General features: G+C 34.6%; 1 protein-coding gene and 1 long non-coding RNA gene across 2 annotated transcripts in view; one reads left to right on the top strand and one right to left on the bottom strand.

The window, feature by feature from the left end:
* Positions 1-4,761, top strand: part of LOC107596738 (C-Jun-amino-terminal kinase-interacting protein 3-like) — a 17,447-nt gene extending 12,686 nt beyond the window's left edge. Inside the window, exons 18-26 of the mRNA XM_016287535.1 lie at positions 677-719; positions 1,140-1,220; positions 1,300-1,367; positions 1,453-1,601; positions 1,682-1,853; positions 2,483-2,596; positions 2,695-2,793; positions 2,887-2,979; positions 3,103-4,761. Of these exons, the coding sequence (XP_016143021.1) occupies positions 677-719; positions 1,140-1,220; positions 1,300-1,367; positions 1,453-1,601; positions 1,682-1,853; positions 2,483-2,596; positions 2,695-2,793; positions 2,887-2,979; positions 3,103-3,233 (950 nt within the window). The 3' untranslated portion in view covers positions 3,234-4,761. The remainder of the gene's footprint in view (positions 1-676; positions 720-1,139; positions 1,221-1,299; positions 1,368-1,452; positions 1,602-1,681; positions 1,854-2,482; positions 2,597-2,694; positions 2,794-2,886; positions 2,980-3,102) is intronic.
* Positions 4,762-8,289: 3,528 nt separating this feature from the next.
* On the bottom strand, positions 8,290-11,723 carry LOC107596681 (uncharacterized). The gene is made up of 3 exons (XR_001610392.1): positions 11,658-11,723; positions 9,294-9,422; positions 8,290-9,150 (listed from the first exon to the last, which is right to left on the bottom strand). It is a non-coding gene; the product is annotated as an uncharacterized lncRNA (long non-coding RNA).
* Positions 11,724-17,946: the final 6,223 nt, after the last annotated feature.

Below are 17,946 nucleotides of genomic sequence, written 5' to 3'. Positions count from 1 at the left end.
TATTATTTTTTTATTTTTTTATTTTTTTTACAAATCTTACTGACCCCAAACTTTTTTGACTATACTGTATTTTCCAGATCATTGTAACTTAAATCAAAAACATATTTGGTCCTTCTTACTGTGTTAAGCCAATCAAATTATTTTACATTATTTTACTATTTAAAGCCAACAAAATAAATTAGTGTAAAATGTAACTGACCACAGCATGGGTCAGTGGTCCTTGCCAAGAGACCTCTCATCACTCACTGCAACATAGTATTTGACCTGAAGTAGTAACATTATATAACGCTTACATGCATTTTGTCAATTAACAAATTGATTATAAATACATGTATTTACGTCCTAAAGGCATAGAAAGTCTGGACCCTGAGAAAACCCCTTAAACAGGTTATTTATGAAGTTTACAGTTATTTAAATGGCTAAATCAATTGCACTTCAGAATTTATTTAAAGTATCTTAGCAAGATCCTTCTTTGGCATTTTCTTCACTACCCATCACAAAACTTAAAAATACTCTATATTTACACCCCTGTCTGTAGTTAATAGTTTAATGTTTTCTTTATTACATTTAGCTGCATTGTTAACCTTTCATGGCATTTAAAAAAAATAAGAGTATGTAATTATAAGAGTATGTGTTTTACTGAATGTTGTTTCAGTTATGTCTGTGCTTGTGTTAGGAGATACTGCGGGAACTGTGTGGATTGGAACACAGGATGGAGGGTGAGGGCTTGTCATTCTTATTTAATCTTATTTCAGTAGGTTTTATCCCTAACATTATTTATTACATTTTCATGCATAGTTTAGTTTACAGAAATAAATACCTCTAAATACTGTGTATATACAGTATATATTTGAAAAAGTTTTTATTCATTTCCTTAAATCATGTTTTTATTGTGTTAGTTACCTGTATTTTTTTAGTTATTATTATTTAATCAAAACAGCCCAACTGCAGTTTGATTGATATTAATTGGAATACAGGACAAAAAAAACCCATAATTTTTGAACATTTTTAAAAACAGAGTTATCTGTTTTTGCAAATGGTCTCTTCCTGTGTGTGTGTGTGTGTGTACACATATACAAACTATTTTAAAAAATTTTTTTGCTGTATGGGTTTCATCCGCTCATGTTGCCTTCTTGCAGTGTGCTGATTCATTCGTCCTCCAGCTCCAGGCGCCGCTGTTTGCAGTCTGTCAGTCTTTCTGAGGGGGTTCACTCTCTGACGTAAGTGTCTTTTGAATATCTGTCAGTTTAGTAAATGAAATTCCTTAGGTTTCTGATGGAATTCCTCCTGTATGTAAAGGTATTCTCAGGGCGAGGTGATCGCTGGCTTGGCCAATGGGACGCTTGCATTCTTCACCTACAGTTCAGGTGTGTGTTTTTGCGGTTTAGTCCGCTCGGGTGTGTTTTTTAAGATATCAATTTTACTTATGACTTGTAATTATCATTTTTCTAGGCATCTGGAATCTTCAGTCTCAAGAGGTGCTTTCGCTCGGCACGCCACCTTTGCAGCCCGTTCGCTGCTGCCTAGCAAAAGAGGGCTGTCTTTGGGTGTGCTACTGGAATAAAGTTTACATGATCAGTGTGAAAATTCGGAAAGTAGAGGTTGGTCTCTGCTGTCATTGATTGTTCATCTTGTGCTTCACAACCCTCACTCATTCACGTTTCTCTTTCTGTCCATTTAGAGATCGTTCACAGTGTCTGAGCGAAGTGAGCAGCAGGTGCGTTTTCTGTGCGCGGCAGGAAGTGGCGTTTGGGCTGCGTGCCGTTTGGATCCAATTCTTAGGCTTTTTGATTGGACAACTGGCCGTCCTCTACAGGAAGTAGATTTATCGTCTGTAGTGACTAAAGCTTTAGGTATTTGATTTGTATTTATTCATTAATATGGATCATTTATTGAATTTTTTTAGGGTGTCTACTATTCCAAAGCAGTAGTGATTTTTTTGTTGTTTTTTTGAATGACAATCTTTATCCAGCAAGGATGCATTAAAAGTGACAGGTGATTTTGTATGTGATTTTTTAAATTTTTAAAAATCCATTCGTCTCCATGTTGATTGTTCATCTTGTGCTTCACAACCCTCACTCATTCACGTTTCTCTTTCTGTCCATTTAGAGATCGTTCACAGTGTCTGAGCGAAGTGAGCAGCAGGTGCGTTTTCTGTGCGCGGCAGGAAGTGGCGTTTGGGCTGCGTGCCGTTTGGATCCAATTCTTAGGCTTTTTGATTGGACAACTGGCCGTCCTCTACAGGAAGTAGATTTATCGTCTGTAGTGACTAAAGCTTTAGGTATTTGATTTGTATTTATTCATTAATATGGATCATTTATTGAATTTTTTTAGGGTGTCTACTATTCCAAAGCAGTAGTGATTTTTTTGTTGTTTTTTTTGAATGACAATCTTTATCCAGCAAGGATGCATTAAAAGTGACAGGTGATTTTGTATGTGATTTTTTTAATTTTTTAAAAATCCATTCGTCTCCATGTCGCAGGCTCTGCATTCCTGTCTCTCTCTCCTCTTCAGATCACAGCCTTGTCTGTGGTCAGTGGGCGGTTGTGGGTGGGAACAGGAAGTGGGGCAATCTTCTCAGTTCCACTGTCGCTCAGTGAGTGTTTTTTTCCCCCTAACTAAAATGAACTATTCTTAAATGGTTTTGTGAAACTTACACATTTTTTTGATCTACATTGTTTTATTTTTTGGCAGCTTCAGAGTCCTGCTCTATACCATACTGCTCTCTTGCTTCAGCTCAGCTCTGTTACCATGGCCATCGACAAGCTGTTAAATTCATCATTTCTGCTCCAGGTTCGAAACAAATATTGTTTACATTCAGTAACAGTAGATGGAAGATCAAAAATACTTCGTTTCTTTTTGATCGTTTTTTTCTAACCAATGCAGGCTGCCGTAGTTCCTCCAATTCACCAGATGGCGCTGCTACTACCTCTCAGCTCATTCTCAGTGGCGGGGAAGGATACATCAACTTCCGAATTGGTGCGACTTTCCTTTTAGCAGTTGTTATACCACAACTTATATATATATATATATTTTTCCATTGAGAATGTTTTTTTTTTTTTTAAAGATAAGAATATAATTCACCATTCTTTTCTTCTTTAGGGGATGATGGAAGTGATGGGGCCAGTGAGTCTGTCCTACAGAGATCAGAACGAAGTCACATGATTATTTGGCAGAGCCCCACCCCCTATGTCCAAAGCCCCGCCCTCTCTGTCCCAAGCCCCGCCCTCTGAAAGCACTTCAGCTGTTCACTCAAACAGTCTGTGAGCTCTATCAAGATAAGATTGAGCATACTACATAGAATGCATTACTTTTCTTCTGTCCCCCTTCTATAGATGCTCCCAAAGGGAAGTAAAGGACTAAAGTCAAAGTAAGGCATTAAGTAATTTTGGACCTACAAATTTTCATTCTGCACTTTCAATTTAGTTTATGTATTTTTTTGGAGGGGGGTGAACTGACTTTAAATGACATTGTATTTTTTTTTTAGTCCCATAACTGCTCCACAGACTTCTCTCCAGTGTGCCTTAGTGTGTGTTTTCAAATTCTGCCTTGTATTTGACCAGTGATTTTATTTTATTGCACACAATCATCCTAAATACTGGAACATAGATGGGTTGTAATTGCAATGCTAGGCCAGGAACTATTAATATATAATTTTTATTTCATTTTATGATTTTTATTTTAAATCATGAGGAGTGATGCAACTGATATGCTGCTGGTCATGACATGAAGTATTTTCAAAAATAGTCTGTTGGTTGCTTGTCTTGCATTAGATCAACTGGAAACTCGCACAAAGAAAAGTAACATCAATATGACAAGAAACTGACCAAGATTGACACACTACCTAGATTCTGTGACCTTGACATCTATAGTGCATATACTTCAATCTGAACAAAAAGGTTATTTTTCTTTAGGTTTGGTGTTTATGGTGAGGTTTTATTTTTCATTTGATTATTATTGGTCTCTTAAGTTATTTGTTGTGAAATCAATGGAAGCTTCTGTGTGGCGATTTTTTTGCAGTATTTTTTGAATGGGTGAATGTGTGGCTCTACCTATTTAATAAGCGAGAGAAAGAAAGTGACCATGTTTTGTTAACTGGAAAATGTTATGAAAATGTGCAACTGTGTAAATACATTTTCACTCTAATTATAAATTGTGTCGAGTTTTGTTCTGAAAATGATTCAGTATTAAAATAAAGCACCAATGCTGCATGTTCAATTTTAAATTATGAAAAATGTATCAGATTAATCACCCATGTTTTGCACAACAGAAGATATATATATATAGAAAAGTTTTGCTGCAAAAAAGAAATACAGAATTGCGTATACAAAACACTCAAAATGTACAATGCACAGTACCACATAACTGCAATTTCATAGTTTTTGTAGTAGTAGTAGTAGCAAACACTACATTGTAACAATCATACTGTAACTGTCAGCCTTCATCCTTGCCTTATCGTTCCACTTTTCTTCTTTTGCAACTGAGATTTTGGCCTTATTTGCTCTTTGTGTGCGCTGTCAGCCGTGCCCAGGGGTCAGGGTGTGCTGTGGCCGCGGTGGGGTTTCCGTATGCTGCGGCTCAGGGTGCGAACGAGCCGGTCCACGGCATTGTGTTTGTGTGTCAGCTCATTCCCTGAAATCAAACCCTCATGTTCCCACTGTACCACATGACCCAGCCCCCCATAAGGATCCATAAGGCCTGCAAACACCAGGACAAACTTACAGTGGGTCAGTCCAACACGGTCAGGTGTAGACATGGTGAACGCCCTTCTGCCACGAGCGAGGAGAGAAGCATTAAAGAATAATATTAAAAACTATAACAATCACAGCTCTAGTAGGAACAGTTTTGATTTGACTAATTCAATACAGAAATAGGCTACATACTCTACCTGAAGGCTATTATTTTATTTTACAGCAATAGGCATATAGTCTATCTTAATGTAAAGTAAAGCACAATAAAGTATCACGTTTAAAAAAAACATAAGATATATTTTAGGTGAAAAACAAATGCTTGAAAAACAACAACAACCTGTTGCACCTGTTTTGCTTTTGATCAATAATCGAGCACTGCTTCCCAAATAAAGAAAACCAAGTAAACACTGAGAGATTATCATTTTACTTACCTTTTATGACAGAAATTATATTCGTTTGCGAAACTGTGAAGAAGTTGGTCGTTTGTGTTTTTCCAGGATTTGCCACCTGCCCGCAAACTAGCCGTGTCACGTGACACGACTCTCTTAAACGTCCTTCATTCACGTTTCCCCAAAATAATAACAAGACTTAAAACAGAAGCGGATGTGACGGTGGGACTTTTTTATGGTTTCATTCCAGTATAAACACCTTTCATACCGATTTAGAGACTTCCTGCGAACCAGATGACGATTCTCACAACTAAAACCAAAACCATAACGTAATTGTTCGAGGATTAACTGACACAAAACACCCGTTCACTCGTTCACTCGTTCAGAAGTGTGTGAATCTCGGTGAAGGTTTAGTTTCGTGACTAGGCTCTATATGAGGAACGAGTTGTATTTTTCAGGAAATGTATCATAGCTCTTGAAAAAAAGTCCCTTTTTGAAAAGTTTGCGTATAAACACTATTTAAAAATGTACTTTGTATATCATATGAAATAATCGTCAGAAAAAATATGATTTTTCTTTAAATGTAATGAAACTGAGGTGTTTTTCCTCCTCAGGTGTGATATCTTACTAGTCTATAATATGATATCACACCTGAGCAGGAAAAAAACACCTCCATTTTATTAAGAGACCCAGTCTGAGCAAAAATATGCAAGTTGGTTGTAATGAGATCCTTAACCCTCTATGGTATGCATTATGTTCTAAACATGAAGTAATTTTTCAAGTGGGAAAAGTTGCCATATGGCAAGGCTGTACCACAATGGAAAATGGTCAAAAAAGTAGGCTAGTTTTTCTATAAAATTATTTCTTTTATATTTAAATGCACATTTCTTTTAAATATTGATAGATTTATATATTTGGAACTCATGCAAACCAAAAATAAGTAGATCCCTATCATTTAACCTTCACTGTAGGCTAAGTCATCCTCACTCTTATCACATGGAAGAGTTAACTCTGTATTCTTCCTATTGGCCTTTCTGTAAAACATTGCTGAATTCATTTTTTTGAAAAGAATAAAAACATTTTTTATTTATACATAAATACAACTATACTACAATAAACACTTCAAATAAGTAATAAGTCCAATCATATTAATGATACTCCTATCTATATCTATATAAATCCCAATGGGGAAATACATTACTGCAGTTCCACTGTGGTACAGCATTGCCATATGACAACCCTTATCACATGGAAGAGTTAACTCTGTATTCTTCCTATTGGCCTTTCTGTAAAACATTGCTGAATTCATTTTTTAAATAAATACATAAATACAACTATACTACAATAAACACTTCAAATAAGTAATAAATCCAATCATATTAATGATACTCCTATCTATATCTATATAAATCCCAATGGGGAAATACATTACTGCAGTTCCACTGTGGTACAGCATTGCCATATGACAACAATTTCTGAAGATGAACGAAGGTCTTACGGGTTTGGAACGACATGAGGATGAGTAATTTCATTTCTGGGTGAACCATCCCTTTAACAGAGCAATTTATGGAGCACTTCAACAGGTGAGGGTGACAGTGGGAAAGAGTTTTGGAAGGACGTTCAGACGTCATGTGACTTAAAAACAGCACATCATTGGCTACCAAAGGGTTTGTTCACCCAAAAATTTAAATTAGTCCATGTTTTACTCACCCTCAAGGCATCCTAGGTGTATATGACTTGCATCTTTCAGACAAATAAGGTACAGCATTGCCATATGACAACAATTTCTGAAGATGAACGAAGGTCTTACGGGTTTGGAACGACATGAGGATGAGTAATTAATGACAGAATTTTAATTTCTTTCTGCAGTGAGCGGGTGTTTTTGTTCAACAGTCCAAAAGTAGTCAAATAAAGAGCATCCACCCGTATTAAAATGTGCCTCACACTCCGGGGGTGGGGTGAATAAAGGCCTCCTGTAGCGAATCAATCCATTTTTGTAAGAAAACTATCAATACTTAAAACATTATAAACATTTTCTCTCACTTCCACTAACTGTTATAAGTGCAAGTCATTCCGGGAGGATGACGTAGGACGTATGTGTCGAGCACGTGCCGGTGAGATATGCTAGTCTCGCGAGTTTGTTAACAGGAGCAAAGGAAGCAAAGTTTCCTTACTTTAGCAAAGGAAAACCAGTCTCCTCTTGGCTTATATAGAAATCCTCTGACATTTTTCTTTACAAATCCTCGTTTTGTGTTTGTAATTTGAGACTGTGAATTTTGTTTTGTTCTCTCTCCATCGCGCTTCTGCATTCGTCACTAATGCGTGTGCGACGCATACGTCCTACGTCATCTGCCGGAATGGCTTCCACTGACGACTGAGAAAAACATTTTAAATATGGATGTTTTCCCTAAAAAAACGCATTGATTCACTACAGGAGGCCTTTATTCACCCCCAGGAGCCGTGTGAGGCACATTTTATATGGATGGATGCACTTTATTTGACTTCTTTTGGACTGTTGAACAAAAACTCCCGCCCACTGCAATGATAACGCTTCGAGGAGCAAGGATAATTTTTTTATATTTTTAGATTGGATTCATCTGAAAGAAGAAAGTCATATACACCTAGGATGTCTTGAGGGTGAGTAAAACATGGGCTAATTTTTATGTTTGGGTGAACTAATCCTACAAGGCCTGCCCAGTTAATTCCCATAAAGCAATATATGTGACACTGGACCAAAAAAACAGTCTTAATTAGCAAAATTATCGATTTTTCTTTTATGCCAAAAATCATTAGGATATTAGATAAAAATCATGTTTCATGAAGATATTTTGTGAATTTCATACAGTAAATATATCAAAACTTAATTTTTGATTAGTAATATGCATTGCTAAGGACTTCATTTGGACAACTTTAAAGACGGTTTTCTTAATATTTAGATTTTTTGCACCCTCAGATTCCAGATTTTCAAATAGTTGTATCTCGGCCAAATATTGTCCTATCCTAACAAACCATACATCAAGGGAAAGCTTATTTATTCAGCTGTATAAGTCTCAATTTCAAGAAATCTACCCTTATGACTGGTTTTGTGATCCAGGATCACATATTGTATCTTTTTCAGAAAAACAAGAAGATGAGTAGAAATTAATTGTTGCCATATGGCAACTTCATATTATAGAGGGTTTAGAGTATAGCAGACTACTTACAAAAAATGCATATAAATATCAGTTGTCACTTTTTATTTAAAAAAATATATAATGCAATGCAATACAATGAGTGCGATATGTACAAACAAATGTGTGATTACAGAGTGAAAAAAAACTAATACTGTCTACTATAATACTGTATAAGAACCTGGAAGGGACTTCCATTCCATTCGTTCTTTTAGTTTCATGGAAAAAGTCATTTAGGAGCAACTCTAACATTAGATCCTGGAGGACAGAGGTAAAGTCACATGACATGAAACCGGTCCAAAAGATTTTTTTTTCCTCCAAAGAAAATGATTAGATAAACCTACAAATAGTTGTTTCTTCAGTCCAGTAAATGTTCATCTTGAAATATTTTACGAACATTATAAAAGTTATTAGATACATGTACCATGACCTGAAGGTGGATACTTTTATAATTATACTAAAAGGCCTTTTACTTAATAATAAAAAGCATGAACTACCAGTCAAGAGGAACACAGTAGTAGATTGTGTACAACAGGTTTTCACCCAACTTTTGACCATGTTAATCATTTAGAAACTCATGTATCAAATATAATACATTGTGCTTTATAAGGCTACATCTTAATTCAGCTGAAAATAAAGGGAAAGTAGATTCCATATATTATGACATTTTTGTCTGAGGTATTTGTTCATGCTGGAGGCAGAGCTGTGTTCTTCGGTCATACTTCAGGCTAACCTTCCGTTAATTTCTGAGGGAAAAAAATAATGCTTTCCTGCCGTTTGGTTTGCGTTTACAGGGCACACACTCCCATGTAATGCTATCAAAGAACTTTTTGCGGTATCCAGACTGACATCCACACACGGTGTTATTTTGGGGTGTACATGGTGAAATCACCACTGCATCTGTCGGAGAACCAGTCAAAGATAAAAGAGTGAACATCTAAACAAAATCAACACCGCAAAATATGTCATATTTAAATACGTAATTTAAATTTTAAGTTCATTACAGAAGTCATGAAAGGAAAATGAATCTGTATCATACTTACTTGGCTTGGTGCATTTCTCGCATCTGAAGCAGTTTGGGAAATAGTTCATCTTGTCTAGGTATGTCCCACTCTCACATTTCTCACATTGAGATGACAAGTCACTAGTGCATTTTCTTACAAACTTATACCCTGAAGAAAAATACATGACAGATGAAGAGATTAAACAGTCTATTCCTCTGAAAAACTGTTATTCCGATGGTATTGGTTAAACATTTCAGACAGTGTAGGCTACCTGGAGCACATATTGTCCAGCAGAGGCCGTCACTCCAGTATTCATTTTTAGAACAATCACTTGTGCTGCTGACGCTGCGCTGGCCCGTCACAACGCCTACGATCTGAGGTCAATAAAAGTTCATAAAAGTTGAATTTATGGCTTGGTATTGCGCAACTGGATGATGCCATCACTGGGTAACCCTTGAAACTGTAGTTTAACCTCAAAACATCTGCCAAATGTCCGCTGTGTGACTAAGCACACAATCAGGATGCACATATTTGTGAAATCTGCTCACTAGTTTCTAATGACTTACCAATGATAACAAAATACACGGCAGGAGTTTCCAACTACGTTGTCCTTGGATGTGAAACATGGCTCTTATAATGCGTGCAGTCAACCCTTCTGGTGGTCTCATCATTTTCATGAAAATTTCAAAACTCATAGTTAAATGTCTTCCCTTTCATTGTGTGAATGAGATCTTCATTGATAACGATGGACGAACCACATGGATCTGCATTTTTGTATTCATTTGTGGATGGACTGCAAAGACACTTAATCCTTTATTTTACTGTTTGATCAATATAGTAACAGAGCTTATAAACTGACATTAATATTTTTTTCTCTCCATTATCCAACATCAAATAGGATTTTTGCCATAGTGGATTTCACACTAGGGGACTGAAGATAAAAGTATTACGGCATGAATTGTGCTAAATGTGGACTATAAAGCATATATAATAAGGTATATAAAGACACACACACACACACACACACATGAATTTCTGTAAAGCTGCTTTGAAACAATGTGTATTGGAAAGGTGCTATACAAATAAAATGGATATCACGATGAAACATCAAGATACGGCATGAACAAAATGTTTATTATCAAAAATGTAATTTTAATATTTATTAATTTTAAATTTTTTTATGTAACAGGCATGAGTTTTTTAAGGAGCAAAAAAAATCTCATTACCACTTTTATGTTTCACAAAAAAAGGAAAGTAATTTCTATTGCATTCTATGTATTCTTTGTGAAAATATCTATTGAATGTTGCGTTAAGATCTGACAAAGAATATTTTAGATACGCATTACAAATGACATCAACAGACGTGTAGTACATGTGCATTCAGGATGGTAGCACCCTTTTATTTCCCAACTTGATGCTGTTCCCACTTTTCATAATTTACTATTATGTAAAAACCTTACCATGGACAGGGGCTAAAAAAGTTACAAATCTGCTGCATAAAATGTATTTTGCTGTTAAATAAATAGAATAAATAGATTTTTTTTTACAGTGTCAAGTCACATAACAATAAATGGTTTTTGTCAGAGGTATTTGTTCATGCTGGAGGCAGAGCTGTGTTCTTTGGAAATACCATAGGGTAACATTCACATAATTACTGAGGAAAACTAAGGCTTCCCTGCTTATTTGGTTTTCAGTCATACAAAAACAGTCCTTTTAAAGGGCACACACTCCCATGAAATGCTATCAAATAACTTTTTGCGGTATCTAGACTGACATCCACACGTGGATTTCACATGGTGAAATCACCACGGCATCTGTTGGAGAAGCAGTCAAAGAACAAAAGAGTGAACATCTAAACAAAATCAACACTGCAAAATATACATAATTGAAATGTTAATCACAGAAGTCATGAAAGGAAAATAAGGTAACATTCACATAATTACTGAGGAAAACTAAGGCTTCCCTGCTTATTTGGTTTTCAGTCATACAAAAACAGTCCTTTTAAAGGGCACACACTCCCATGAAATGCTATCAAAGAACTTTTTGCGGTATCTAGACTGACATCCACACACGTGGATTTCACATGGTGAAATCACCACGGCATCTGTTGGAGAAGCAGTCAAAGAACAAAAGAGTGAACATCTAAACAAAATCAACACTGCAAAATATACATAATTGAAATGTTAATCACAGAAGTCATGAAAGGAAAATTAAACTGCATTATACTTATTAGTCCATCTTGTCTAGGTATGTCCCTTCTGAACATTTCTCACATTGAGATACCATGCCACTAGAGCATTTTCTCATCAACTTATACCCTGAAGAAAAATACATGACAGAGATTAAACAGTCTATTCCTCTGAAAAATTGTTGTTCCGATGGTATTGATTTCAGACAGTGTACCTGGAGCACATTTGTCACAGCAGAGCCCGTCGCTCCAGTATTCATTTTTAGAACAATCACTTCTGCTGAGTGGCCCTGCCGCAAAGTCTAACGTCTGTGGAAAAAGTGTAACCGTTCATGACAGTTAAAAGTGTAAAAAAGTGTAACAGTTAAAAGTGTAACAGTTCATGACAGTTAAAAGTGTAACATTTCATGACAGTTAAAAGTGTAACAGTTTAAAGCGTAACAGTTCATGACAGTTAAAAGTGTAACAGTTAATGACAGTTAAAAGTGTAACAGTTAAAAGTGTAACAGTTCATGACAGTTAAAAGTGTAACCGTTCATGACAGTCAAAAGTGTAACCGTTCATGACAGTCAAAAGTGTAACCATTCATGACAGTCAAAAGTGTAACCTATCATGACAGTCAAAAGTGTAACCGTTCATGACAGTTAAAAGTGTAACAGTTCATAACAGTTGAACTTATGGCTTGGTATTACGCAACTGGATGATGTCATCACTGGGTAACCCTTGAAACTGTAATTTAACCTCGAAACATCTGCCAAATATCTGCTGTGTGATTAATAGCACAATTATTATGCACATATCTGTAAAATTTGAAATCTACTCACTAGTTTCCTATGACTCACCAGTAATAGCAAAAAATGCAGAGCAGGAGTTTCCTCATGCTTCGTCCTTGGATGTGAAACGGTTCTTATAACGTGTGCAATCAACCCTTCTGAAAAAGAAGAAGATTTGATTGTATATATGTGACCCTGGACCACAAAACCATAAGGGTCCATTTTTTAAAATTGAGATTTATACATCATCGGAAAGCTGAATAAATAAGGTTTCCATTGATGTATGGTTTGTTATGATAGGACAATATTTGGCCGAGATACAACTATTTGAAAATCTGGAATCTGAGGGTGCAAAACAATCTAAATATTGAGAAAATCGCCTTTAAAGTTGTTCAAATTAAGTCCTTAGCAATGCATATTACTAATCAAAAATAAAGTTTTGATATATTTACGGTAGGAAATTTACAAAATATCTTCATGGAACATGATCTTTACTTAATATTCTAATCATTTTTGGCATAAAAGGAAAATCGATAATTTTGACCCATACAACGTATTTTTGGCTATTGCAATAGCCGTGCTTTATGGTTTTGTGGTCCAGGGTCACATATTTTAGTAGATAACTGAAATTCTGAAAGAATAAAGGACCAGTATATATTTTAATTGAATTGTGATATACAAAATATACAAGATACATATTCAGATAGTACAAATGTTTCAAAAACATCTAGAATTTATCTTCTTTTTTTATCCAGTTGAATGCCACATTTTGTATGAGATATAGTTGTATATAACTGTCTCTTAATATAATATTAATTTATTTGTTTGTAGAACTAACAAAAAGAAGAGCCCATGAATTTACCTCTATCCTCCGGGATCTAATGTTAGAGCTGCTCCTAAATGACTGAAAGAACGAATGGAATGGAAGTCCTTACAGGTTCTTATATAAGATGACAGTTTTAGTCATCCTTTTACTACATAATAGTAAAACCACACAACTAATGTGGGGGGTACAATAAATGACAAAACATTAAACCTGTCCAGTCAGATTTAGTCATCACTACGAACTTAGAACTGTGTAGTGCAAATCTGCAAGATTGTGCAAAAACAGCACGATCTTGCAGGTTTGCACTACACAACATCAGGATCAAGACCGTTTCTAACAGGACCTGCAAAACAGCTTCTCGTCCAGGCCTTTGTCATTTCTAGGCTGGACTATTGCAATGCTCTTAACAAAACAAGATACCACACAAGTTCCTGCTCAGAAACGTTTTGTCAAGGTTTATAGGTTGAAACTCAAGCCAGATTTGAAACTAAAGCTAGATATTGAGGCATTGTGGATCACTGGTCTCATCATTTTCATAAAAATGTCAAAATTCATAATTAAATGTCTTCCGTTTCATTGTGTGAATGAGATCTTCATTGATAACGATGGACGAATCATGGAGCTTTTCATTCATTTGTGGATGGACCTCAAAGACACTTTATTCTTTATTTTACTGATCAATCAATAAAGTAACATAGCTTATAAACTGACATTAATATATTTTTCTCTCTCTGTTATCCAACATCAGATAGGGTTTTCGCCATAGTGGATTTCACACTAGGGGACTGAAGATAAAAGTATTATGGCATGAATTTCTAATGTGCTAAATGTGGACTATAAAGTGTATTATAGCATATTATAAAGGTATTATAAACAAGAAAAATATGAACTTTCGGTATGAGCTGCTTTGAAACAATGTGTATTGTGAAAGTGCTATACAAATCAAATGGAATCAAGATTGAGTGTGATACGGCATGAACAAAATGTTTACGATTAAAAATATAATTTTAAGATTTAATATTTACTCATTTTCAAAAAAATGTATGTAAAAAGGTTGAGTTTTTTTAAGGGGCAAACAAAAACAAAAATTCTCAGAACCACTTTTAAGTTCCACAAAAAAAAGAGAAAGTCATACGGTTTTGGAACGACATGAGGGCGAGTAAATGATGACGACGAATTTTCCTATTTTTTTGGCAGAAATATCCTTTTACACACAATAGCCATGTTCTTACTCTAAAATCTTGCATTATTTGCTCATTTCTGAACTATGCTGTTTGATAGAACAGCACGATGTCACTATTTATCGCGTCATCAGTCTACACTCATTTGGGCTTGACTCAGTAACCTTCGTCTCAGAAGTTTAGTTACCATGACCATGCCAAAATACTATATAATTACTAAACCAGAATTATAATGACAGAATGCATCATCTGGATTAATCATTGCATCCATACATCCAAAAAAATAGCAAATTTATGCATTCTTTGTGAAAATATCTACTGAATGTTTTATCTCTGTAAGCATTTCATTCATGGTAACTGCCTTTTGTAAGGCTATATTACTAAACTTTCGTTTCCTTTTCTTCTGGTTTAGTTTAATAGGTGTCTGTCAGATTGATTAGAGAAGCATCTGAAGGAGGAAGACAGATGGCATCAAATACAGCATTTACAGTATGCCATGTGGGACTGTAAATGGAGACGAGACCAGGAAATTACCATAAGTCACAGTGAAAGGACGAAACTAGACTGAGTCATATGGTTTGGCGACACCATTTACTGTATTAGCTGTCCTACAGGACACCTCATGGCCGTGTCATATCTTAATCACAATACCATTTGATGACACACTGGAGTCGCATTAAACTGAAAGAAGATCAGTTGAAAGATAGTCTTGTTTCTGTAAATAAACCAAATGTCAATACATTTTACAAAGATCTTGCGTTTTAAAACAATGGTTATGTGGACTGAAAATGTTTCACCCAGATGTTTCATCCGTTATATTCTATAATAATATACACAGTGTTGGGTAAGGGTAAAAAACAACTAATTATTAACTTTTTAAAAGAGTGTAATTGGATTATTGTACTAATTACTCATCCATTTCATAAATTATTCTTGAACAGACCAAAGTATTTTTAAAGGGAGAAGGTTTAACATTACATTTAAAATTGATGTTAAATCCACTACTGTTTCATATAGAATTGTTTACTCTATACAGTATTTAATGCAATAACTTCAGAAGTAACTAAGCAAATATGAAATTAAAGAACATAGGAGTAATGCCTTGCTTTACCTTCTCCAGGGAAAAGTCATTACTGTAGCCTAATTAAACACTGTCACAGAACATAATAATGAAAGTTTATTGACAAACGGGTAATAGAGTGATAGCAGAAACTGAATATAAACAACAATCAGAGCAGATGAGTAATAATGACACCACACACACCTTCTGAGATAATGGAATGAGTGTATCTTATCAACGTCTCTTATCTTTGCAGGTCTTCAGGAGAAACAGGAATCTGGGACGAAAGAAGCACTGGAGACTGGAGCATGGAGAAACAAAACAGGCAAGTAGTCACAAGTAGCATAAATCGATACAGGGAGTCTTAGCCATAGACCATTTAGACATAAGCAGTCCTATCGACGAGATCAGACCAACCATGTATGTTTGTGGTGGCTTATTTGGAGGAACTGTTGAGGCTGATGGCAGACAGATGTGGTGATTGGAGTGTGCACTCATGGTAGTCAGAGAGGATTATGGGAGATCTAGAGTGCTTATGTGACAGGCATGGTGAATGGAGTTTGTGATCGTGACAATAATGCATTACACACTGTAGAATATACTATACATTATATGGGTCATTCCTGGGATTCAGTAATATCTCAGCTTGGAATGTTTTTTAAGCTGATCAGTAGGCACATATAAAACGTCCAACAAATCATCATTTTTTTAAAACACCTTTTATTCTCAACCCTGTAACGGACAAAATAGGTTTGGTTTAAATAGGAATTTATGATTTTACACATAACTTATTATAAAATAAACATCTACCTGCTCATGTGACCCTCATAACAATTTAATGACATAAAATGTAACTTTTATGATGATTTTTACATTTTTATTGGACTGAAGTTAAAAATAGACATAGTTTTTATAAAAATGTTTTAAATTTAGATGTTTAACTAAACACAATTTTATTGTGTTAAATCATTAACATGACAAGTGGTAATCAGCAAGAAATGCTTTCATTCTTAATTGTCTTCCTTATTTTTTTCCGAAAATATTAATATGACAAGGTCGATAATAGTGTGAAGTACAGTTGAAGACTGTAACAAGGTTAAAGGGAGACAGTGTTTTCAAGTTTAATTTTCAGTTTTGTTTCTCTTTCATATTGTGCAATTCACTGAAAAATAAAAGATACTAAATTTTTTTAAGGTAAGTGGTTGCAAACTATTTATTTTAGCTACATTTAATAAAAAAAATATATATATATATGTTGAAAGCTAGTCAGCTAAATTTGTTTATTTAAATGTAGCTAAAATAAATTGATTGCAACCACTTACCTTACATTTTTTTTTAGTAAATTCAATGAATAATTTTTTTCAGTGTGGTTGCTCAATAATACTGTCTTTCTGGTGCTGGTGTGGGTGCCATTTCTGATGTAGGATGCATGTCAACGTTAAGTCTATTCATAACAAAAATATATGTTGTTATTATTTTGGTAAGAAACCATTACGATTTTATAGGTTTTTTATTAAAATGATTGATAAATGAAGTGAATAAATCAACCATGTCACAAGTTCACAACCCTGAAACAATGAGAAATATACATATATGTGACAGGGTGTGTGATGGGTTTGTGCATGGTTTTTAATCAAATAAGTACATAGTTATGGATCAAAATCAAGTTTTGACAAATAGTCATTTTCAATCTTAATTTTATGTGATGTTTTTTTTAGTCATTTATGAGACGCTTTTATCCAAAGCGACTTACAAATGAGGACAACAGAAGCAATCAATTGTAATATTAAAACAACTAAAAACAGATCCAAAACTAAAAGCTAAAACTTTATAAATACTACCTATACACATTTTAAAAATAAAGAGATTAAATAAAAATGACAAATGCATGGAGATTAAATAAAAATGACAAAGGCATACAACAAAATTAAAAAACTTAACATTTAAAGGAAAAACAAAAAAATAAAGCTAAAAACAATTCAAAATATTAAAGAACAAAAGGTATAAGTGTATAATAATGATTCTAACATAACACTAAGCCAAACACCAAAAAACAACTACATATATGTGTACGTACAACCACACACATACATACAGTGGGTACGGAAAGTATTCAGACCCCCTTAAATTTTTCACTCTTTGTTATATTGCAGCCATTTGCTAAAATCATTTAAGTTAATTTTTTTTCCTCATTAATGTACACACAGCACCCCATATTGACAGAAAAACACAGAATTGTTGACATTTTTGCAGATTTATTAAAAAAGAAAAACTGAAATAACACATGGTCCTAAGTATTCAGACCCTTTGCTCAATATTTAGTAGATAACCCAGCGCTGGGTTAAAAAAGGACAAACCCAGCTATTGGGTTTACATTATTTCATTTTCATTTAGTTTGTTGAAGTATTAAAATAACTCAAATTAAATAAAACTAAAACTTAATAAAAGACCTATACAGACATAATAAATTCAGACATAATTGAACTAAAATTGAAAAAATAACAAATACAAATAATACAAATCAAACGACAGTAGTTTATAAGTAATCCTAAAAAATAACACTGCCAAACACACATGCTAAAAAACAACAACTTACTTACACATAGTAAGAAATGGTTATAAAAACTGAAACAGAAGTGAAACAAGTAGTAGGAAAGAGGAGAA

The sequence above is a fragment of the Sinocyclocheilus grahami genome, unplaced genomic scaffold (assembly GCF_001515645.1).
Source record: "Sinocyclocheilus grahami isolate Dianchi unplaced genomic scaffold, SAMN03320097.WGS_v1.1 scaffold222.1, whole genome shotgun sequence".
Lineage (NCBI taxonomy): Eukaryota > Metazoa > Chordata > Actinopteri > Cypriniformes > Cyprinidae > Sinocyclocheilus > Sinocyclocheilus grahami.
Note: the sequence above shows the minus strand (reverse complement) of the source record. Positions and strands in the feature narration are given on the sequence as shown.